The 25,761-nt window shown below is 37.8% G+C and overlaps 1 protein-coding gene across 2 annotated transcripts in view; it reads left to right on the forward strand.

Annotated features, from left to right (window-relative positions):
* PDCD10 (programmed cell death 10) overlaps positions 1–25,761 on the forward strand; it is a 48,352-nt gene that overhangs the window by 9,181 nt on the left and 13,410 nt on the right. For both annotated transcript variants that reach the window (XM_027541996.1, XM_027541985.1), the window contains 2 exons: positions 7,432–7,642; positions 20,354–20,407. In XM_027541996.1, the coding sequence (XP_027397797.1) occupies positions 7,547–7,642; positions 20,354–20,407 (150 nt within the window). In that variant the 5' untranslated portion in view covers positions 7,432–7,546. The remainder of the gene's footprint in view (positions 1–7,431; positions 7,643–20,353; positions 20,408–25,761) is intronic.

Raw genomic sequence — 25,761 nt, forward strand, 5'->3', positions numbered from 1 at the left:
TATCACTCTTCTACCAAGCCTGCTTCTGGGCCACAACTTTCTTTATTAAATTGATCTACATACACTAAGAGAATAAAAATTTTAACACAGACTTAGCAAATAATTTTAAAATGCATTTGATGATCACATTTTTTAAGAATTCCTAAACTGTAATTTGCTTTGGATGACACCTGTAACTTTTTGGGTGGCCCAGGTAATTTATATATGCCTTCATTTTGGCAAGTGGGGAAGGAAAGGTTTTAAAAGGCTATTGTAAGTGTCCTTTTTGACATTGTGATAATCAGTATTAGCCCATCCTTGTGTGTACTGTGCAGGGGCAGGACTAGGATGAGGCAAGCAAAGAGTTTAGTATACAAAATTTTAAGAGGCACTCACTCTGTGTCCTACAAGTAAGAGCTTAATTTTGTGCTCTAGCCATCTGGTTTGCCTCACACTCATTCCAGTCCTGATGCTGTGTCAGATTCATAGAATCTTGGATGAAATATCAGTAACTAATAATATGAATGTTTATTGTATGTCAGATACTGCAATAAGTACATGCATTTTGTACTTATTGCAGTATCTGACATACCTCAGTGTGAATGTGATGTGAATACCTCAGTCAGTATTGCCAGTAAATTTCTCATTGAGTTTAAAAAGAGATTAAATGGTATCACCCATTCAGACTTAAACCTGTTTTAAATCTGAGCACTTACCTACTACTCTGCTATCCATACATATGTAGAAAATGTTAGTTACTTGTCCATTTATGATTTCTGTATTTAGACACTGCTGCTGCTAAGTCGCTTCAGTTGTGTCCGACCCTGTGCGACCCCATAGATGGCAGCCCACCAGGCTCCCCCGTCCCTGGGATTCTCCAGGCAAGAACACCAGAGTGGGTTGCCATTTCTCTCTCCAATGCATGAAAAGTGAAAAGTGAAAGTGAAGTCGCTCAGTCGTGTCCGACTCTTAGTGACCCCAGGGACTGCAGCCCACCAGGCTCCTCCATCCATGGGATTTTCCAGGCAAGAGTACTGGAGTGGAGTGCCATTGCCTTCTCCGATTTAGACACTACTCCCCCCAAATATTCTTACACTGACATGATGCAGTTAACTTTTACAGTACCTGAGTCAGAGGTCTTGGTATTAAGAAATGGAAGATCCACAGACTTGTGCTGCTGTATACCCTAAGGCGACCTTGAATCAGAGCCACGTTCCCATTGGCGTTAGTCTCTAAATATTCTGCCTGGAGTCTGGGGGTCTTGGCTGTCAGCTGAGTGATCCATGGAGGACACAGAGAGCAGGGCAGGTGATCCTAGAAGTAGATCACTTTGGAAGACAGAAGACGTGGCAGGCATGTCCCACACAATGGGTTATAGTAGCTCTATAGAATATATACTTGCAATATGTCACTGTTTAGTTTATTAATGTGAATTTCTGGGGACTTTTATTTCTAAATTGTGAGATTTGGAGATTGGACTTGAAAGTATAGAGGAATATGTGCTAATGGCTGTTTTTGCTTTAAAATTTTATAGTCTTAATGTTTAGGTTTCTTAAATGCATGAGTATGTGACAACAATACAGATAAATTTACTGGTGAGAGATTGAGATCTGAAACTATCTGAATTATGGAAAAAAATCTGGGTCTGGATAATTTTTGCCAGCGCTTACCTTTACATTTGGACCACTTACTTTTGTTCATAATGCTTGTGTAGTGATTGTGCCTAGAGCAGTGGTTCTCAAATTGTGGAGAGAGAAGGCTCCTGTGAGAGAAAGGGCTGGTAAACTGTAGTTATTACCCAGTACATTTATTGGATAAATGAACAGTTTATTGAATCCAAGCAAGTCTGGTTCTAGAGTCACTGTGCTTGTTATTCACCACTCTAATGACAGTGCTAATAATGTTAATTAAGTACAGTAGCCCCCTCACAACTTCCCCCTGCTATGCCTATAGGTTCCAAGACTCCTAGTGGATGTTGGAAACCTCAGATAGTACCAAGCTCTCCATATACTATTATTTTTTTTCCTATACATCCATATCTATGATAGTTTAATTTATAAATAGCAAGAGATTGGCAGCCATAATAAAATAGAGCAATTATAATAATTCAGTGTAATAAAGTTATGCAGTTATGGTCTCAAAATATCTTAGTGTACTGTACTTACCTTCCTGTGATGATACTAGGTGATAAAATGTCTGAGTGATAAGACTAAGTGAGGTGAATGACATGGGCATTGTGATTTAGTGTTAGGATACTATTGACCTTCTTTTGTTTTCTTACTATTGACCTGATGATACATCTGAAGGAGGATCATCAAGCCATGATGATGTGAGTAGTGGCATGTTAGGAGCAGATGATATCTATGATTAGGGGGTCTCAGACTGGAGGGCGTGAGATTACATTATGCTGCTCAGAATGGCAAACAGTTAAAAATTTATGAATTGTTTATTTCTGAAATGTTCCATTTATTATTTTGGACCTTTGTCGACCTTAGGTGAAACTGGTTAAAGTAAGGGGTAAACCACTGTGTAATTCAAACAGCCCTATTCCTATTCACCTTTAGGTGAAGTGTTAAGCCTTTCTTAGAACCTTACAAAGTCGCCTCAGTCGTATCTGACTCTTTGCGACCCCATGGACTGTAGCCTGTCAGGCTCCTCTGTCATGGGATTCTCCAGGCAAGAATACTAGAGTAGGTTGCCATTTCCTCCTCTAGAGAATCTTCCTGACCCAGGGATCGAACCCACGAGTCCTGTGTAGCAGGTAGATTCTTTACCAAATTCATTTTGGTCTAAGTAGGATCTCTTGCGTGCCCTTTTCCTCTGCCTGCCTTTTTCCTAGCATCTTCCTCTAAACTTTTGTCTCTTGTTTGGAAGTGGCTACAACATTTTGACCTGAGAAGGTCCTGAAAGGTAGGTCGTGATATCAAATGCTCACCTTTCCAACTATGTGACTTGGCCAGACTGATCTATTCCTACCTTTAAAAAAATTCAGTTTCTGGGTATGATTTGTGATGCTGGGTGCTTGAGAGAAAGCAAAGTGGTGTTAGTTATTTGAAACCCTGAATCAATCATTCAAGAAGATCTCCTTTATCAGAATTTGTAAATATTTTCTATGATCTCATGAGTTTTTTTTTTTTTTAATTTCCCATGAAATTCCTTTGGAACCCTTAGTAGACACCAGGAATAAAGTTTTACTGTCCTTGAATTTTAAAGTTCCATGGCCTTTTTTAAAATGATACAGTTTTTACCTCCTTTGTACTTTCTGATGAGGAAACAAGGCCAGTGATTAAGTGAAACTTCTGTCAAGTCAGGAGGACCAAAAACCCTTGTCTCAGGTGCTGAGTTAAACTTAATTTTACCTGTGTCTTGGAGACTGTCCTTAGCAGTTTTTTTTTTTTTTTCCTTTCTTCTGACTCTAGCCATTGTTCTTTCCATACCAGTAATATCCAACCTGTCCTGTTCACGAGAATCATCTGGGCTGGCTGCTGAGAATACAGCTTCCTTAACCCTTTCTTGGCGATCATGAGTAACCTTGAGAACTTGTGTTTTTAATAAGCCCTGAAGTGATTGTGACAGCTTAGGTTGTCCAGCATTTGGAAACTGCAGCACTCTTCACTCTTTCTCATAAAGTTTTGCTTTCTCCTGAAAGCTGGGTAACTTTTTGGGTCTTGCTTATGTGTAAAGCAAGGTTAACCAATGTTGGAATGCTTCCCCTTTGAGAATTTTGTGAACTATTAAATTATACACCAGTTGTATCCTTAATAAAATTAAGACATTAGAATTAATAATCTCTGTTTTAGTTTCCTTTGTTTTCCTTTGGCTTTCTGTAAATTTCTTTTGGAATTCTGATTTTATTTGCAGTGGTCTGATGCTTATATTCTCAGTTTACTACAGTAGGAAGAGCTTGGGATAGCCAAAAGAGATAAAAACTGGTAAATGTAACTGGGTCCAGACTTCGTTAATAGAATTATTTAGATTTCTGTGTTTGTTTTTGTTTTGCTAGGCTTAGTATTTGAAAAGTGTTAGCAAGACTGATTCAACTTACAAATTGCCCATCTCTTGTCTGATTAATTTATGAATTCAGCAAACGTTTATTAAGGTCTGCTGTGTACCTGCTAATGCTGACTGGTAATGTCACTATTGGGAAAAAGAAATACACTTATAAATTATAACATGAACTCATGGATTCTATTTACTGCTGGAATTAATAAACTTCTTTTAGCTAAATATTATGGACAGTTTGGAGAGCCAACGAAAATAAATAAAACTTTCCTCCTTTAGGGAGGGAAGTGAAAGGAATTATAAGAATTTGGGATCATGTAAGGGGGCTAGTATTAGATTTGACTATAGAGAAAAGCAAGACAACCTGCTTACAAATATTTTTCAAGTCTAGAATTTCCTTTACTTAGGAAGCTTCTATTTTTCCCTAGAACTGTATGCATCAATTCCAAGAACTTCCATTTGTTCACACATTTATTTGAGAGTAAATAACCTTGGCCCTGCCCCAAAGGGAGAATGTGAGGCTGTTTCAGGAAATGCTAATTCTGAGCCTTGTGATATACCCAGGTGTGGTTCTTTAAATGAACAGACTCCTTTGCTTGGTTGCATAGTGTGTGGCAGAAACTCTTAAGACTAAATTTGGCATTAAAGTGGCATAGAGTTGCACGTTGTTTATTGAACTGTTTCAAATGAAGAAGCATGTAGAAGGATTGACAACAAAATTTTAACTTGAAGTTAAAATTGGCAGAACAGTTTAATATTTAAAAAGCCTTATTGGAATTGTTGATTTTTATTCACATATAAACACTAATGAAACTGTTTGGCCCAGCTTGTGATTGTCTGTTCTGAAAAGTTCAGCTATAAATTGGTTCTTTGGAACAGTTTTCCCATGGGAACAATGTTTTAAAAGCGCGGTTAACTGTGGAGTAACCAGCCACCTGTGTAGCCCATAATGTTGCTATAATACTGTCTTTTTGATGACAAATAGTAGCTGATAGTAAAGTTAGTTTTGGAGGCAAGAAAAACTATGTATATATTTATATATGTATAAGTAAATTAGAGAAAGAGACAGTTATAGAGAGAGACAGTTAATTTAAATAATATCTTAAGAGAAAATTTCCAACATGGTACAGTACCACTTATTAGACAAAACGTTTTTTTAAAAAAATCAATGCCAGTATTTGAAAAGGTAAAATTAAGTGTTTGAGTGAGTTTAGTGGGGTAGATAGGTAGATATCAGCAGGAATTCAGAAAGTGACTCTAGCCACCTTACTAATCCATTCAACTGTGTCTGCCTTTGTATATGCAGGTATAGGCATGTGTTCAAAAGAGTGAAAGACAAAAATGATCCCATTGAGCATACTTCAATGTCTTACCTCCTTTAATTTCTTCCTCCTTTTGACTGAGATCCTTTAAAACTTAAAGTCCTCTCTTGCCAGCTCACCAGTTCAGCCTCTGCTGGTAGTGCCCTCTGTGTACAAGTGACACTGCTCTTTGCGTGTTATACTTGATCTCATCAAGAAATAAAATAAAAAAATTTTTAGGTTATTGTCCATATTCAGAAGCATCTAAAACTTGTGACGTCCTTCTCTTGGAAACACCTGATGCTGGTCCTCTTACCTAGTTCTCCCATAAAAGCATAGCATCCTGTGTGGTTTTCACAATTGTTCATTTTGTCTTTCCTTCCATAGTACAAGGTCTCTGAGGTCTTGTCTTGTTCACTGTTCTGTATTAGTACTAGACCCAATATTGTATGGATAGTCAAATTTTTTTTTAAAGAAATATTTATTAAATAAATGAAAGATTTTTTTTCCTGTCATTCTGTAAAATAGTTCCTCAAGTTCTGTTGTTGACCCTGTACTGTCTTCACTTTCTTTTTTCATAGATAGCTATGCTTTTCATTTACTCTCAATACTGTACATCCGGTATCCATCATTTTCACTTTGATTAGTATCACAGCATTTCAGCCCTTCTTTTTTGTTCCAAGTTTATTATGAAAAGGTATTCACAGTTAAATATAAGTGGAAAGGCAGATTATCAAATGGTTTATTAAGTAGTCAGATAGTAACAGCAGATATTTACTTGCTCTTGTTTATTACTCAGGTTCTATTGATCTGGATGCATTAGGTTTCTTAAGTTTTTTCCTGCCTTCAGCTTCGTTCCTCCTTTCTGTCCTTAATGCTATGACCAAAGAAGTCTATTTAAGTACCAGTTGACTAATCAGATAATGGTTTTGTCTTGTCTTATAGAATAAAATTTAGGAATTGGCCTTTTCTTCCTTTTATTTATTATTTATTTCATTATTTGATTCTGTGAATTCAGGAAGCAGATGTAAGCTCAGAAAGAGGAAAAAATTTCCATGTTTAGAACTACCATAAATAAGACTAAACTTTCAGTTGATGTCAGTTGGTGTTGAGTTCCCCTTCACTGGTAGGAATATGGAGGAATAGTAAGCAGTTCTCAGATGGGACAGTTCATTGGAGTGTGTTTGAAGCTATGAGCAGTAGCCTTTGTAGCTTTCAGAGTGCTTAGGTCTTCCACATTCTGCATCAGGTAATTTTTTAACGATTAGAACCACATCTTTTTCATCCCCCACTGCACATGCATGTAGTAGGTGGTTAACATATATTTATAAAGTAAATGAATAACATCTGGGTACTTTCTTGGGTAGATGGGGTTCTTGGTTTTCACTTGATACTCTGTTTCTTGATTTGGGAGTGTCAGATCTGAATTCATAGACCTCTGCATGTGTGATCTTAGGCAAGTTATTTACCATCTGAGTCTGCTTTTTCATCTGTAAAATTACAATGACAGTTACTATAAGGTAAGTTATTGGGAGGACGAAATGCATGTGAAAATATTTTATAATCTGAAAATGCTTTATAAAAGGTACAAATTATTCAAAATTGATAGCTTCTTTTGTTGAACTTACATATTATGTATCATTTAATATATAAATATGTTAACTACTATTACTCTTTCACTTTATAATTAGGCTCAGTTTTCACCCTAGCAAAGGAATTAAATATAGTTGCTTTCTTTTCAAAAGCAACACATTTCCTCAACTCCTCAAGGCAAAATTTCTCTCTTATATTGTTGAATTCTCAATATTTTATTTCCAAACTTTCAGTACCCATGGATTTTTCTTCCTAGTTTCTGTGTTAACTTTGAACAAAGATTCAAAAAAATGCCACTGGCAAGATTAAATAATATTAAATTATTTAATTAAGAAATTAGATCAATTTTTCCCCCCAAATAGATCACATTTGGTGGAATTTTCCCAATTTAAAAATTTGCTTTAAATCTTTGATGGTTGCCATGTTTTTGTTATTTTTTAGGTGACAAAATCAGTGAAGGATTAGCAAAAAATTGTAATGAAAATGTTAAACACTTGAAGTTTTTATTCTTAATTCTAATATAGTAAATATCTGTTCTTTCTTGCCCTTTAACCAGGTCAGTATATGTTTTGTGCTTTATTCTTTTATCACAAAGAAGAGAAGAAAGACTGCAGTGAATGAAGATTCCTCTGCATTTTAGCACTGCTTTTTCTACTGTAGTTGGCTTTTGAATGAGGATGACAATGGAAGAGATGAAGAATGAAGCTGAGACCACTTCTATGGTTTCTATGCCCCTCTATGCAGTCATGTATCCTGTGTTTAATGAGGTAAGTGAATAAACATTTCTTCACATGACCTGTGGAATTTCTTTATGTCTGCTTCGTTTATTCATTTGTTTGTTTGTTTCCTCATATAACAAGTACTTATATAAATGGACTCCATCTATGTATTAAGCATTGTTCCAGGGCTCGACATAAAACAGTGAGGGAAAAGCCCTGAGCTTTTGCTCTTCCTCTGGAGGTTTCGCTATAGTAGAAGAGAGAGACATTGGACAAAAGAATACAAGTAATTTTATAAATGAAGAATTGTGATGAGTGCTATGAAGTGTAAAAACAAAATGTGTTAAGTAAAGTAGCAGGTGAGACCTATTTTAGGGGCCAGGACAGGCCTCACTGGAATAAGAGACATATGCTAACGTCTGAAAGTGGTAAATAAGGCTTAGTGTGTTGAAGAGTTGGGGATTAGCACCTTTTAGGTAGCCAGAAGAGCAAGCCCGAAAATATCCTAATGAGTTACAGTGAAAGTGAAAAGGTGAAAGTGAAAGTCGCTCAGTCGTGTCCGACTCTTTGCGACCCCGTGAACTGCATATGCACAGTCTGTGGAATTCTCCAGACCCCATGAACTGCATATGCACAGTCCGTGGAATTCTCCAGGCCAGAATACCGGAGGGGTAGCCTTTCCCTTCTCCAGGGGATCTTCCCAAACCAGGGATTGAACCCAGGTCTCCAGTATTGCAAACAGATTCTTTACCAGCTGAGCCACAGGGAAGCCCAAGAATACTGGAGTGGGTAGCCTATCCCTTCTCCAGCGGATCTTCCCCACCCAGGAATGGAACCAGGATCTCCTGCATCACAGACGGATTCTTTACCAACTGAGCTATGAGGGAAGCCCCGAGTTAAAGTTAGAGTGAGCAGTGACAAAGCATAATTTTACTGATAAATGGAAGATACCATTGCTTTGTATCTAGAGAAGATATAATTGCTTTTTTATTTGAGGAATTTTCTAGGACTTAATAATACTGATACATTTTAGTTTTTTTTTTTTTTTAAGTTGATATTTAATAGGCTAAGCTATGTAGAGTTTTTAGAACTGGAAGATCTGTAAGAGATAATTTCTCCCCTCCTTTTAATGGTGAACTGAGGTCCTGATTTTTGAGATTATTTTGCTTTAAAGTTTCTTTCTTTACATAAAAAATTCTGGAGGTAAGTGCTCCAGGACTAATAGTATTATGAGTCAGTATCATCAAAAACTGAGGTTCCTGTCTTCTGTTTCATCATCCTAGTGCTTGCCTTCCCTTGTCAAGGCCACTTCAGCATGTAGGATGGCTGCTGCTGTTTTGTCCTAAGTTGTCTGAAAGGGGTAAAAAAACGAAGCAGGGAGTGGGGATTTATTTCCAGCTGATACAGCTTCCTTAAAGTAACCTTTCTGAAAGTCATACTTGAGACTTCCATTTACATCTCATTGGCAAGAATATAGACTTATGACCACACCTAGCTGGGCAGTTAGGAAATTTAGAAGTTTACTGGAGAGGAAACAAAGAGGAGGCATCTTTTGGAAAACCTGTCCCGATTATCCTGCTACCATGATAGCATTGGAGGCACTCTTCTAGGACTGGCTATACCCATCTCTGGCAGCTGTAGCCAACACTCCAGTCATTAATTCTGCCATTTTGTTCTAACACTTTAGCCAGGCATTGCAAGACTATAGGTATTGTTGGAAGCAGTGCTTCAGTGCTGTTCAGTAAATATTTACTAAATACCAGTCATTTGTTTGTCGAGTCCGCTGCAAGGGTCTGTAGATATGGGGAAGAAAAAGTCAGCATGCTTCTCAAGAGTTTCAGGGAATACAGATGTTTAAGCAAATCAATTATTAACTGTTCAGTTATCCTTGTACCAGGTATGAGGTAAAGAGAGTCACTGAAGATGATGATTAAACTGTCTTGACATTTAGTATTTAAACTTCTCAGGTTCTTCAAGAGCCATCATGACAGTTCCATCCAGAGATGGTCCCTCTTTTCATATTTATGTAGCTAACTCTGTAGGCTATTGGATCAAGTTGTCTGGGGGGCATTTTCTATATTTATCTGGTATTTTGAGTCTTTATGGAAGGTCAATTTGCATTGCTGAACTTCAGTTTAACTCTCTAGTTAATGAAAGAGGAATGAGAAAAGCTTTTTTTCCTAAGAGTTTGAGTGACCTTTTCGTCCATATGGTGAAATCATTTTATGTGATGCTTGACTTTGGAAAACAGTTGTGTAGCGTGTAGGATTTGGGTGAAGTCTTAGGATTAATACTGGTATACCTTTTCTACTTTATTCATGTGTAAGAAGAATTAACTTGAAAGGAAAAGAATTGGCTACGAATGGACCAGTAAATCTCTTCAGAAATCTGAAACTTGAACAACATGTGGGATATAATGGGCCCAAGATTAGAACACGTTGCCAGATGATTCAGAGTTGTTGTTAGAAGTTGTTAGAAATTTGAAAACGAAGTGGCTGGTTGTGTCAGACTGAGAGATACTACATCAAGTTCAGTTCAGTTCAGTTCAGTCGCTCAGTCGCCTCCCTGTCCATCAACAACTCTCAGAGTTCACTCAGACTCACATCCATCGAGTCAGTGATGCCATCCAGCCATCTCATCTTTTGTCGTCCCCTTCTCCTCCTGGACCCAATCCCTCCCAGCATCAGAGTCTTTTCCAATGAGTCAACTCTTCGCGTGAGGTGGCCAAAATACTGGAGCTTCAGCTTTAGCATCATTCCTTCCAAAGAAATCCCAGGGCTGATCTCCTTCAGAATGGACTGGTTGGATCTCCTTGCAGTCCAAGGGACTCTCAAGAGTCTTCTCCAACACCACAGTTCAAAAGCATCAATTCTTTGGCACTCAGCCTTCTTCATAGTCCAACTCTCACATCCATACATGACCACAGGAAAAACCATAGCCTTGACTAGACAGACCTTTGTTGGCAAAGTAATGTCACTGATTTTGAATATGCTGTCTAGTTTGGTCATAACTTTCCTTCCAAGGAGTAAGCGTCTTTTAATTTCATGGCTGCAGTCACCATCTGCAGTGATTTTGGAGCCCAAAAAAAGAAAGTCTGACCCTGTTTCCACTGTTTCCCCATCTATTTCCCATGAAGTGATGGGACTGGATGCCATGATCTTCATTTTCTGAATGTTGAGCTTTAAGCCACCTTTTTCACTCTCCACTTTTACTTTCATCAAGAGGCTTTTTACTTCCTCTTCACTTTCTGCCGTAAGGGTGGTATCATCTGCATATCTGAGGTTATTGATATTTCTCCCAGCAATCTTGATTCCAGCTTGTGTTTCTTCCAGTCCAGCGTTTCTCATGATGTACTCTGCATAGAAGTTAAATAAGCAGGGTGACAATATACAGCCTTGACGTACTCTTTTTCCTATTTGGAACCAGTCTATTGTTCCATGTCCAGTTTTAACTGTTGCTTCCTGACCTGCATACAGAGGCAGGTCAGGTGGTCTTGTATTCCCATCTCTTTCAGAATTTTCCACAGTTTATTGTGATCCATACAGTCAAAGGCTTTGGCATAGTCAATAAAGCAGAAAGAGATGTTTTTCTGGAACTCTTGCTTTTTCCATGACCCAGCGGATTTTGGCAATATGATCTCTGGTTCCTCTGCCTTTTCTAAAACCAGCTTGAACATCAGGAAGTTCACGGTTCACGTATTGCTTAAGCCTGGCTTGGAGAATTTTGAGCATTACTTTACTAGCATGTGAGATGAGTGCAATTGTGTGGTAGTTTGAGCATTCTTTGGCATTGCCTTTCTTTGGGATTGGAATGAAAACTGACCTTTTCCAGTCCTGTGGCCACTGCTGAGTTTTCCAAATTTGCTGGCATATTGAGTGCAGCACTTTCACAGCATCATCTTTCAGGATTTGAAATAGCTCAACTGGAATTCCATTACCTCCACTAGCTTTGTTCGTAGTGATGCTTTCTAAGGCCCACTTGACTTCACGTTCCAGGATGTCTGGCTCTAGGTGAGTGATCACACCATCGTGATTATCTGGGTTGTGAAGATCTTTTTTGTACAGTTCTTCTGTGTATTCTTGCCACCTCTTCTTAATATCTTCTGCTTCTGTTAGGTCCATACCATTTCTGTCCTTTATCGAGCCCATCTTTGCATGAAATGTCCCCTTGGTATCTCTAATTTTCTTGAAGAGATCTCTAGTCTTTCCCATTCTGTTGTTTTCCTCTATTTCTTTGCATTGATCACTGAGGAAGGCTTTCTTATCTCTCCTTGTTAGTCTTTGGAACTCTGCATTATATGCTTATATCTTTCCTTTTCTCCTTTGCTTTTTGCTTCTCTTCTTTTCACAGCTATTTGTAAGGCCTCCCCAGACAGCCATTTTGCTTTTTTGCATTTCTTTTCCATGGGTATGGTCTTGATCCCTGTCTCCTGTACAGTGTCACGAACCTCATTCCATAGTTCATCAGGCACTCTATCAGATCTAGGCCCTTAAATCTAAGATATTTCTCTCTTCCACTGTATAATCATAAGGGATTTGATTTAGGTCATACCTGAATGGTCTAGTGGTTTTCCCTACTTTCTTCAATTTCAGTCTGAATTTGGTAATAAGGAGTTCATGATCTGAGCCACAGTCGGCTCCTGATCTTGTTTTTGCTGACTGTATAGAGCTTCTCTATCTTTGGCTGCAAAGAATATAATCAATCTGATTTCGGTGTTTACCATTCGGTGATGTCCATGTGTAGAGTCTTGTGTTGTTGGAAGAGAGTGTTTGCTATGACCAGTGCATTTTCTTGGCAAAACTCTATTAGTCTTTGCCCTGCTTCATTCCGTATTCCAAGGCCAAATTTGCGTGTTACTCCAGGTGTTTCTTGACTTCCTACTTTTGCATTCCAGTCCCCTATAATGAAAAGGACATCTTTTTTGGGTGTTAGTTCTAAAAGGTCTTGTAGGTCTTCATAGAACAATTCAACTTCAGCTTCTTCAGCGTTACTGCTTGGGGCATAGACTTGGATTACTGTGATATTGAATGGTCTGCCTTGGAAACGAACAGAGATCATTCTATCGTTTTTGAGATTGCATCCAAGTACTGCATTTCGGACTCTTTTGTTGACCATGATGGCTACTCCATTTCTTCTGAGGAATTCCTGCCCGCAGTAGTAGATATAATGGTCATCTGAGTTAAATTCACCCATTCCAGTCCATTTTAGTTTGCTGATTCCTAGAATGTCGACATTCACTCTTGCCATCTCTTGTTTAACCACTTCCAATTTGCCTTGATTCATGGACCTGACATTCCAGATTCCTATGCAATATTGCTCTTCACGGCATCGGACCTTGCTTCTTTCACCAGTCATATCCACAGTTGGGTATTGTTTTTGCTTTGGCTCCATCCCTTCATTCTGAAGTTATTTCTCCACTGATCTCCAGTAGCATATTGGGCCCCTACTGACCTGGGGAGTTTCTCTTTCAGTATCCTATCATTTTGCCTTTTCATACTGTTCATGGGGTTCTCAGGGCAAGAATACTGAAGTGGTTTGCCATTGCCTTCTCCAGTGGACCACATTCTGTCAGATCTCTCCATTATGACCCGCCCATTTTGGGTTGCCCCATGGACATGGCTTAATGTCATTGAGTTAGACAAGGCTGTGGTCCTAGGGTGATTAGATTGACTAGTTTTCTGTGAGTATGGTTTCAGTGTGTCTACCCTCTGATGCCCTCTTGCAACACCTACCATCTTACTTGGGTTTCTCTTCCCTTGGGCGTGGGGTATCTCTTCACGGCTGCTCCAGCAAAGTGCAGCTGCTGCTCCTTACCTTGGACAAGGGTCATCTCCTCACCGCCACCCTTCCTGACCTTCAACGTGGGATAGCTCCTCTAGGCCTCCTGCGCCGGAGCTGCCACTGCTCCTTGGAGGTGGGGTTGGTCCTCCTGGCCGCTGCCCCGGCCTTGGGCGTGGAGTTGGTCTTCCCAGCTGCCGCCCCTGGCCTCGGACTTGGGTAGCTCTTCTCAGGGTCTGATTTCTCATATTGAGTTTATTGATCATGGTATCAATTTTTTTTTAATAAAATATAAGCATTGTTCTCTGGCATTCTAATGTATTATTGTAACATCTTAAATAAGATACCTTTATTTAACTATAGTTCAAACATGGATTTTTCTATAAATCTAGTAATGGGGAAATTAAAATCTAGTTTGGCTCTGCTTTTCTCTGCTTTGCATATTTAAAGATAAAATGGATATCAAATTAATTTTACAAAAAACACCACCACAATAGGGATAAAGTTTTACTCTGAAGGTAAATGATTCACTAAATTTTGTCCACTGTGTTGGGAAGAGTTAAAAAACTTATGCATGCTCACTTTAATGTTACATTCATAAAACTAACAATGGTAGCTTAGAAGCCATTTTGCAGAACCGATTTTTAGATAGTAGGATATCCTTACACCTGGGGAAATGTTAGTACTGTTACTCCAGCTCACAGGGGAAAGTTATTTATGACATTCTGGGAGCAAGATGCTTGCTAAACTTAATGAAGCTATGCGGAAAGTAAGCTGCTTGTTTAGTCAGCTGCTGCACAGTTCAGAGTCCAAGTATATTGCCTGTGTTGTAAATGTACTGTGAAATAGGTCTCCTGGTTGCATTATGGAATAATGAGTTTATAGAAACTTCAGGCCAAGTCTTATATAGATCAGGTTCTCACGTTCTGTGTCCTTTTTTGCTGACTCTTTGTATATGGAGGAGGAAGGATGTATGGTTCGGTTCTTCATTCCAGGAAAAGACATGTTATGTATGTTCTTTCCCGGTGACTTGAAAGAAAACTTTTTAAGGCAAATATAAATATTTTTCCTATTAAAAAAATCAAACCTCAAATTTTAAGTAAATATTTACACTTCTCCACAGTGAAGGCGTGGGCTTCACTTATAATCCCAATATTTAGAAGTGATCATAGTTAATATTTTGGATTTGATTTACTTCTCTGCCATTTACTGTGCTATATAATCTTGTCTTAGTTTTCTGTTCTGCAAAATGAGGATAAAAAATATTTTATTTAATTCTCACAACTCTCGGAAGTAAGTGAATTGATGTAGTGCTTAGAACAGTACCAGACACGTGTAAGTATTAGATCTTATTATTAAGTAGTCTTCCACATAATTTTATATAAAATTGTGATCATACCTGAGAGTGTGCACATTTTTAGGCAATGTTTTAGTGGGATATTCTTACAGTAGTTAGATGGCTCTGCTTATTTTTTTGCTAGACAACTTAGCAATCCCAGAAACTGATTCTTTTAGAGCCAGTTATTGGACTTACTATGTACAGAACAGATGATTGCACTTTGCCTTTGTAAACTCGTAAAATTTAATGAGTGGCCTCTCGATTCTGTCTACTTCTGTTTTTGTTCTGGCTTTTTTTTTTTTTTAACCTAACTCTTCTCATCATCATTTGAATCACAAGAGATGTATGTGGAGTTTTTATTCGTGGCTCAGTTTAACTTTCTTTTAAAGAATATGGTCAGTAATCTTGATGGCATTGAGGGGAGGGTGGGAAAAAGGGAGAAGGTATCAGTGTGGGGGAAATTGGCCTGATTTTGAGGAAGCAGGTTTTATAGACAATTTGGAACCAACTAATTAATTATAATTATTTTGACCTAAAAAAAAAACTTAAAAGGTTTTGTAAGACTGTTTAAAACTTGATACTAAAGTGTTACTGCTACTGCTAAGTCGCTTCAGTCGTGTCCAACTATGTGCAACCCCATAGACGGCAGCCCACCAGGCTCCACAGTCCTTGGGATTCTCCAGGCAAGAACACTGGAGTGGGTTGCCATTTCCTTCTCCAATGTAAGTGTTAAGTGGATATATATTTTTTTAATTTCAGGTTTAAGAAACTGGCTTGAGGGACTCCCTGGCAGTCTAGTGATTAAGACTCCAAGCCACTACTGCAGGGGACTGGGGTTCAGTCTCTAGTCAGGGAACTAAAATCCTGCATGCTGCATAGCGTGATCAGACATTTTTTTTAATGTATTTTTTAAGAAAAAGAAATTGGCTTGATACTAGAAAATAAAGTACAGAAATGAACTGTTATTTCTAGAGGGAGTGATATAATAAAAGCACTCTATGGATTCAAAATTATATAAGCTTTTAAAATATGTTTAGAAGTGATCCAAAAAGTTAAGTTTGAAAAGTTTGCAGTTAGTTAACAGTGGTGGAGAAGGCAATGGCAGCCCACTCCAGTACTCTTGCCTGGAAAATCCCATGGATGGAAGAGCCTGGTGGGCTGCAGTCCATGGGGTTGTGACTGAGCGACTTCCCTTTCACTTTTCACTTTCACGCATTGGAAAAGGAAATGGCAACCCACTCCAGTGTTCTTGCCTGGAGAATCCCAGGGACGGTGGAGCCTGGTGGGCTGCCGTCTGTGGGGTCGCACAGAGTCGGACACGACTGGAGCGACTTAGCAGCAGCAGCAGCAGCAGCAGCAGTAAGTGGATGCAAAAGCTGTGAAGAGTAAGTTACAGGAGGAGCTCACACAACTGAGAAGGAGACAAAATGTGAGGTTGAGGTGAGACCTTAATGTTAAGCTCACCCAGCCTATAGTTTCCCTCCAGTTGCACTTTCGTCTCTAAGTGAGGAGAGGTGTTATGTGCCCTTTTCTCTTACTCTGATTCCCTCTCTCTTAACTTTTTTACTGGCGACATGGAAATCCAACATGGCAGAGATCCAGGAGTGCCTCTCCATGTCCCAGTATCCATTCGTACAAAAATGTCATCATATATCCCTTTCCTTTTTCTTTGGATTTAAAATACGGTATATGCACTGTCAGGCACTGCTGAAAAATGATTCCACTGGCTCCTTAAACATACACCAGTCAAAGACCATTATCCCAAAAGCTAAAAAAATACTGGACCCAGTAGAAAAGTATTGGAAACAAAGTGGATATTATTATCTGTTCCAAACTGACATAACCGTCATTATATCCACAGGGTGCTAGCAACCCTGAAGAAACACTAAGGAGGAGGATTTTAGGAGGTCACATTCTTCAAGGACCAGTTTAGCTCTCATCTTCATACTTTTTACTTCAGCTGACAGTGGTCCCATCAGCTTCTTTGTAGCTACTTACTTAGTCTTCTGGGGTTCCAGGAATATAGTCTGTTTCTTTGTATCTCTCAAACTGACTTCTCTCACATGGTAGAAACTCAGTACATTGTTGGTTCTTAAGCAGTTGAAGAGATTCAGTGATGGGACAGAAGCCAGCCTGTAAAGGGTGAGTACAGGGTGGGTGCGTACAGGGAGCTGAGTGGCTTGTGTATTGGTTTTAGAGCCAGACAGATCTGGTATGAAGCCTGTTTCTGTACTTTTTAGCTCTTTTATGTTGGGAAAATTTATGCAAACTGAGTTTATTCCTCTATAAAATGGAGATGATGATAGATAGAGATTTATTATGAGGGTTAGTTAGAGATACTCTATAAAAATACATAATAAAGTCCATAATATGTGCTTAGTACAGTGGTAGCTGTTACTGGTATATTACTGGAACCTGATACTTTAATGAAAAGTACAGGTAAGGTGAACATGAGTTTATTATGAAATCATCTATCACATGTGAGAGGCCTTAAATAGAAGCCCATTATAATAGGGAAGGTGTAAACATACGGTGCTACTTGAGTATTAGAGGCTGAAATTATAAATATATTAAAAAACAATTTAGGTAAATTTATGGATGAAAGGTTAAGTTTCATTCAAAGTATTTTTTGAATGTATGTAGGTGCCTATATGCCTGGTATTGCCTGGGCATTGTGAATATCTTATGAGTAATAAATCCTGGTGGGATTATTGCAAGATGTGTGGGTAAATACTGTATCCCAAATGACTCCCAGTGGAGTTCTTGTCAGGTGCTTCCCAGATCACTGACTTGATTCAGTATGCTAAGTCTGAGCTTTCTCTCCTTTCTAAGATACACATATGTAAACCTAATCTAGAAATCTAGAGCTGTAGATGTCTATCTTGGCTAATTATATAGTTCCTCACTGACTGGCAGCCCCTTTTACTTGCATTGACCCTTTCATATACCAGTTAGGGCAGTACAGAGTGAGTTAATGCTTGTACTTGAAAGGCACTCATCTGACTCAGACCTTTGACTTGGTGAAAGAGGTCAGTGTGGTGTAAACCCGAACAAGGAAATGGGTTCCTGTCAGGGAGGAAACATTCATTCTGTCTCCCTCTGCCTCCCTTGTACAATAAGAACTTGAGATCAGAAGAACTATATTACTAAATCTTTGTGATTCATTATAATTAAGTGAATTTGGTGGAAGAGGAAATTTTAATTTCTTGGAGGTATACCTTCATTAGTTAATTAATATCTTATTTAGTTGCTTACTTGCTATTTTTGCCTACCTGGATCCCCTTGTGTCTTTCCTTTTACTTACCAGGGCAGTGTTAGATTTTACAAGGTTTGTAGAAGCCAAGTTAAATAAATACTAAATTGAATGGCCCATTGTTTATTTTGGAGATAAATTGTTAATCTTGGCCAGTTTTGATGCTTTTCTTTTTGTTAAGGCAAGTAATTCACAGGGAGATAAGGTTCTTGGCATTTCTGTCTTATTTAGAAAATAAATTAATTTAAACTGTTTGGAGAGTCACTAAATTGTATGTGTGTGTGTAAAACTGTTTTCATTGCCTTAAAGAATTGAAAATAATAGTTACTGCGTAATGAAATCATTATGTGATCTATAACCATAAGGTTTTTTTAGAAATATTATACTTGCATAAAAATCTACAAAGATTACATTGATTTTGAAGGTTTAATATTATCCCAAATAAAAAATATATACATTGAGTTTTATTGAGTTAACTGGCCTAATTCTTAGGAACTAACAAAATCTGATTTTAACTGAAGCTAGTTATTTTAAGCCTGGCAATTAATTCTTCAAAAAATGTAGTAACTTTTATGAAATTGTATACCTTCTTTAGCCCAATGAAAAGCAACTTATACAGTGTTTAATAAGGACATTTATCTTTCAGAATTATAATCCTTATACATTTGATAATAAAAGTTAAAAGCATTTGAGTTAAACTTTCAATTCAGGACTTTTGGTAGCCATTTTTAAAATTCTGATTAAAAAAAAAGAAGACAGATATAAACATCTGTAAAATCCAGATGACCCACAGTCTTCAATTTAAGTAACAAACCTTTTATCAGTACTGTTTTCTAATTAATTAAAAAAAAGACTTACCTTAGTTTAATGCCTAACTGAGGAGATGAAGAAGCAGTTTTAAAAGAGTTAGGTAGTAGGCACTAGAAATAAAAATAAATGAGACCTAATCTAACTTACAAGCTTTTGCACAGCAAAGGGAAACCATAAAAAAATGAAAAGACAACCTACAGAATGGGAGAAAATATTTGCAAATGATGCTACAGACAGGGGCTTAATCTTCAAAATATACAAACAGCTTATACAGTTCAACAACAAAAAGACAACCCAATTGAAAAACTGTCAGAAGATCTTAATAGACAGTTCTCCAAAGAAGACATACAGACAGCCAATAGGCAACATGAAAAGATGTCAACATCACTAATTATTAGAGAAATACAAATCAAAACTACAGTGAGGTGCCACTTAACACCAGTCAGAATGGCCATCATTAAAGTATCTACAAATAAAAATGCTGGAGAGGGTGTGGAGAAAAGGGAACCGCCCTGTACTGCTGGTGGGAATGTAAGTTGTTGTAACCACCATGGAAAACAGTGTAGAGGTTCTTCAAAAAACTAAAAATTGCCATATGATCCAGCAATCCCACTCCTGGGCATATACCTGAACAAAACTATAATGCAAAAAGATGCATGCACCCCTGTGTTTATAGCAGCACCATTCACAGCAGCCAGGTCATGGAGACTGCCTATATGTCCATCAACAGATGAATGGGTAAAGAAGACGTGGTACATATATACGATGGATATATTGTAATCTATATATGCAGTGGATAAACTGTAATGGGAAAGAATATTAAAAATAGAATGTATGTGTATAACTGAGTTACTTTCCTGTACAGCAGAGATTGGCACAATACTGTCAACCAACTGTACTCCAATTAAAAAAATAAAAGAGTAAGGTAGTAAATACAAAAAATCTTAAGTAATACATATTTTCTTTGTTTTGGTCATTTTATAGTCGATACACACATAATTTGCCATCTCTTTTTAACTGAACATTGAAAGTTAATCTTGAATCCTCCCATTTTCAAAAATTTAAGTGAATATGTTTATTTCTACTAGGGACATACACTATTTTGAATTCTGTGCTTATCTTAAATCAGTCTTTAAGGTGATGTGTGCTAAGTCGCTTCAGTTGTGTCCAACTCTTTGCGACCCTGTGGACTTTAGCCCACGAGGCTCCTCTGTCCATGGGATGCTCTAGAAAGAATACTGAAGTGGGTTGCCATGCTTGCCTCCAGGAGATCCTCCTGACTCAGGAATCAAACCCGCATCTCTTAAGTCTCCTGCGTTGGTCGACATGTTCTTTGCCACTAGCGCCACCTAGGAAGCCCCAAAGGAATAAATAAGGGACTAATACACATACCTTAATTTTTCATCCTTTCTAATGAAAATTTTAGATCATCTATTTGAAGAATTATGTTGATTCAGAATCTTTAGCAAGTTATGTTTGTTAATTGATGGGTGTATCAGTGTGATTACTTTAAAATGCAGTATCAGAAATGTATTTTTTCCAGAAAACTGATATTAATGATTTAAAATTTTTATTGCAGCTAGAACGAGTAAATCTGTCCGCAGCTCAGACACTGAGAGCAGCTTTCATTAAGGTGAGGCACAGATAATTTATTATTATGGTGGTTAAAATGTATCTTATAAAGAAATCTAAATACCATGTCATAAATGTCAGTTTATTTTTTTAACCTTTCTTTTTGGGTACCTTTCTCTTTTGTTTTTGTTCTGTTGTTTAGTGAAAACCTTTTCAGTCATCTTGTGCCTGTTTTAGTGCTACACTTTTAAAGCTTAAAACACTTCTAAAAAGTGAGTTGGAACAAGTGCTCTTTCAGTAGCATTCAGCTGTTCATCACTTTGTGCTTTTAAACTGACTTCTTCAGAATGTTTTCTCTTTAGCTTTAGAGTATATTTTAAAATTCTGTTTTATTTGACGTATTCAAAACTTTTATAAAGTTAAACCCAAAGATTTTCTTCATGCTGTTTTTAACTATAGAACATAAGTGTAAAACTGTGTTTTGAATGGGGAAATAAGAGCTCTGTGTTGATCACATCAAGGATATTTTGAGGATCAGCTGAGTCACTCAGGGTGAACTTTTTCATTGTCTTATTGTTTCATTGCCCTGAAGATATTAAGTTGATAATCCCTAGCTTACATGTTGCTGTTGAGCATTTAAAACATAGCAAGTTCAAATTGAGTTGTACTCCAGGTTTATAAGCAACTCAGTAATATGTATTATGTTGATTGCATGTTGAAATGATAATATTTTGGGTGTACTCTTAAAATAACTTGATTTGTTTTTTCTATTTTTTTAATGTGGCTACTAAGAATTTTAAATCAGATAGGCTCCTACCAAATATTTGTATTGGATAGCCCTACTCCACTTACTGAATGCAGCCTTTCATATAAGACTTAATCCATTTCATCCTAAATAGACATCCATCCCAAATCACTTCAGTTATGTCTGACTCTTGTGATACCATGAACTGTAGCCTGCCAGGCTACTCTGTCCATGGGATTCGCCAGGCAAAAATACTGGAGTGGGTTGCCATTTCCTTCTCCAGGGTATCTTCCCGACCCAGGGATTCAACCCACGTTTGATCCTCTTATATCTCCTTCACTGGCAGGCAGGTTCTTTACTACTAGCGCCACCTGGGAAGACCTAAATACGTATCAGGATACCCAAAATTTTGATTTTTATTTACTTTTTGTGTGTTTTCTCCCTTCAGTAGCTAAAACAACTTATATTTCAAGTATTTTAATGTTTAAATCTAGAATAAATTTATAGCTGAGTCTCATTGGAGTTGAAACTGTGAATATTCAGCTTGATTTCTTTTTATGGCAGAGGTTAGCTTATTGATACCTTGCTTACCTGGTAGCATAAATAATGCCGTTAGACATCTATTTCACTACTAGAAATTACATTTTGTGTATTGATCAGTACTATTTTGATGTAATACTCTAAATGCAGTGCCTGTATACACAGGCATACTAATTTTATTTAAATATATCCTGCCAAATCATTGGATTAATGAAGAGAATGAATGAAGTAGCACCGTCCTTAGTGGAGTTTTTTGTTGTTTATTTGTTTTTCGTTTTCTTCTTTGCATTAAGTATCAGTGTGATTTTGAATGGTATATTTGGTTGTCAGGGTGGCATCATAGGGACTATTTTAACCATCTTTGTGGCCAAAGAAGGAAAAATGATCTGTTACACACCACAATATTGATAAGGCAAAAGGGTTTTTGGCTTTTCTGATACCAAGAAGAGAGAGAAACTTCTCCTGTGTGTCCTCATAAGGACGACTCACTCTGAAGTATTTATTATATACCCACTGACAGTCATAAAAGACATAAAATAATGAACATTATTAAGCTTTTCCTTGTAATATCCTTATATATAAGCTGACATTTTAACTCTAAAGTATAATTAAAAAGCAAACTGTTTAAAGTATGTGGTTATGATAAATCTGGTTAAATATGATAGATCTGGATAAATTTTATTCATGGCACTGATTCTTTTTTTTTTTTTTAATTTATTTTAATTGGAGGCTATTTACTTTGCAACGTTGTGGTGGTTTTTGCCATACATTGACGTGAGCCAGCCGTGGGTGTGCTCGTGTTCCCCCCGTCCTGTACCCCCCTCACACCTCCCTCCCCATCCTCTCTCTCTGGGTTGTCCCAGTGCACCAGCTTTGAGTGCCCTATTTCACGCATCGAACTTGGACTGGTCATCTATTTCACATATGGTAATATACATGTTTCAGTGCTATTCTCTCAAATCATTCCACCCTTGCCTTCTCCCACAGAGTCCAAAAGTCTGTTTTTTACATCTGTGTCTCTTTTGCTGTCTTGCATATAGGGTCGTCATTACCATCTTTCTAAATTCCTTATATATGTGTTAATATATTATATTTGTGTTTTTCTTTCTGACTTATTTCACTCTATATAATAGGCTCCAGTTTTATCCGCCTCATTAGAACTGACTCAAATGTGTTCTTTGTAATGCTGAGTAGTACTCCATTCAGGACAGTGTGATCACTCACCTAGAGCCAGACATCCTGAATGCGAAGTCAAGTGGGCCTTAGGAACCATCACTATGAACAAAGCTAGTGGAGGTAATGGAATTCCAGTTGAGCAATTTCAAATCCTAAAAGGTGATGCTGTGAAAGTGCTGCACTCAATATGCCAGCAAATTTCTAAAACTCAGCAGTGGCCACAGGACTGGAAAAGGTCAGTTTTCATTCCAGTCCCAAAGAAAGGCAATGCCAGAGAACGCTCAAACTACCACACGATTGCACTCATCTCATGCTAGCAAAGTAATGCTCACAATTCTCCAAGCCAGGCTTCAAAAGTACATGAACCGCAAACTTCCAGATGTTCAAGCTGGATTTAGAAAAGGCAGAGGAACCAGAGATCAAATTGCCAACATATGTGGGATCATCAGAAAAGTGAAAGAATTCCAGAAAAACATCTACTTCTGCTTTATTGACTATGCCAAAGCCTTTGTGTGGATCACAACACACTGTTGAAAAGTCTTCAGGAGATGAAATACCAGACCACCTGACCTGCCTCGTGAGAAATCTATATGCAGATCAAGAAGCAACAGTTAGAACTGGACATGGAACAACAGACTGGTTCCAGATAGGGAAAGGAGTACGTCAAGGCTGTGTATTGTCACCCTGCTTATTTAACTTACATGCAGAGTACATCATGAGAAATTCTGGACTGGATGAAACAAATTGGAATCAAGATTGCTGGGAGAAATAGCAATAACTTCAGATATACAGATGACACCATCCTTATGGCAGAAAGTGAAGAAGAACTAAAGAGCCTCTTGATGAAAGTGAAAGAGGAGAGTAAAAAAGTTGGCTTAAAGCTCAACATTCAGAAAACTATGATCATGGCATCTGGTCCCATCACTTCATGACAGATAGATGGGGGAGACAGTGGAAACAGTGACACACTTTATTTTGGGGGGCTCCAAAATCACTGCAGATACTGACTGCAGCCATGAAATTAAAAGATGCTTGCTCATTGGAAGAAAAGTTATGACCAACCTAGACAGCATGTTAAAAACAGAGACATCACTTTGCCGGCAAAGGTCCATCTAGTCAGAGCTATGGTTTTTCCAATAATCGTCATGTATGGATGTGAAAGTTGGACTATAAAGAAAGCTGAGTGCTGAAAAATTGATGCTTTTGAACTCTCGTGTTGGAGAAGTCTCTTGAGAGTCACTTGGACTGCAAGGAGATCCAACTAGTCCATCCTAAAGGAAATCAGTTCTGACTATTCATTGGAAGGACTGATGCTGAATCTGAAACTCCAGTACTTTGGCCACCTGATGTGAAGAACTGACTTATTTGAAAAGACCCTGATTCTGGGAAAGATTGAAGGCAAGAGGAGAAGGGGTCGACAGAGGATGAGGTTGTTAGGTGGCATCACCGACTCAATGCACATGAGTTTGAGTCAACTCCAGCAGTTGGTGATGGACAGGGAGGCCTGGCGTGCTGCAGTCCATGACGTCGCAAAGAGTTGGACATGACTGAGTGACTGAACTGAACTGAATATTCCATTGTGTATATGTACCACAAATTTCTTATCCATTCGTCTGCCAATGGACATCCAGGTTGCTTCCATGTCCTAGCTGTTGTAAACAGCATGGCACTGATTTTTAATTAGGGATAGTGAGAGTTATTTGGAAGAAAGTATATTAGTTTTGCATTGATTTATTCTTAATTACTGTATTCTGTTTGGTAAAAATTTCAAATGATTTTAAAGGAGGGCATGCATTAAAAACATTAAGATTTTTGTGATTTTTAAACTTTAATTTACTTGGAAAAAAACCATGCCTAGCCATATGTCTGTATTTATATCCAGTTATATTTTCATGTTTCCACTTCTTGGTTCATAGCACCAGTGATATTTATCAAGCTTTAATACCTATTTTTGTTATTTGGAGAAAAATAATTTTTCCCAAGATACTAGTGATTATTATCTCTTATGATATCAATCCTGCTTTCCCCTCTGGGAGGTTTCTGATAATGTTAAGGATCGTTGATCCCAAGAGAGGGTATTTCTGCCCTTGGCTTTTCATAAAAGTTGGATAGCACAAAGTTTAAGATTGTATTCTGAAGGAAAACTTGAAGGTATAGGTACAGTGTCTGATTTAAGGGTTTTTCAGTTAGAGTCACTGGTTGTGTTTGAGGCCTCTAAGATAAAAAGTAGCATAACTAGGACGTCAGCCAGAAGATGCTAAACTACTGTTCCCAGAGTATGTGCCAAGCTACCTCAGGACCCCACAGAAAACTCAGAGGGGGTCATGAGATATTTTAAACATTTGAAGGAATAGAGTGATTTTAACATTAGCTTGACACTGTGTGAACTACTAGCTTGAGATAGTTTGCAGTTTCAACATCTTCAGCTGGGCTGCATTCCTTTCAGTGATGTCATATCTTTGTGAAACTGCTGTTGATAGAAAGCAAGTTCACAAGAAAATCAATGTATAATAGGAAATGAATAACATTTGAGAAATCGTACAGTGCCCAACAGGTTCTCACATCTCATTAATAAAATAAATCATGGTTATTTAAGAATAAATAAAATATTTTTCTTTCAATTCATGTGATTTTTAAAGGCTATTGAGTTGTTGGGACGTAAGTACTTACTAAAGTTGTATGAACTTTATTTACTGCACAGCAGTGTTAGGTATTTCGGTATTTCTTCTGGCACTGAGAACACTGAACTAAGAAAGAGTAGGGATGTCTGTGAGGACTCTAATGCTGCAGCTATGGCATGTGAGGGCTCCAGACGAACTGGGTACTGAAAGCGTTCTTCTCAGACTTGCAGAAGCGTTTTATTTTTTCCGTACTTTATTATAACTTAACCAAAGAAGTTGTATTTTTCTGTTGACATTCTCTGGAAGCACATAGAAAATCCCCCACTTTCTAAG

The sequence above is a fragment of the Bos indicus x Bos taurus genome, chromosome 1, assembly GCF_003369695.1.
Source record: "Bos indicus x Bos taurus breed Angus x Brahman F1 hybrid chromosome 1, Bos_hybrid_MaternalHap_v2.0, whole genome shotgun sequence".
Lineage (NCBI taxonomy): Eukaryota > Metazoa > Chordata > Mammalia > Artiodactyla > Bovidae > Bos > Bos indicus x Bos taurus.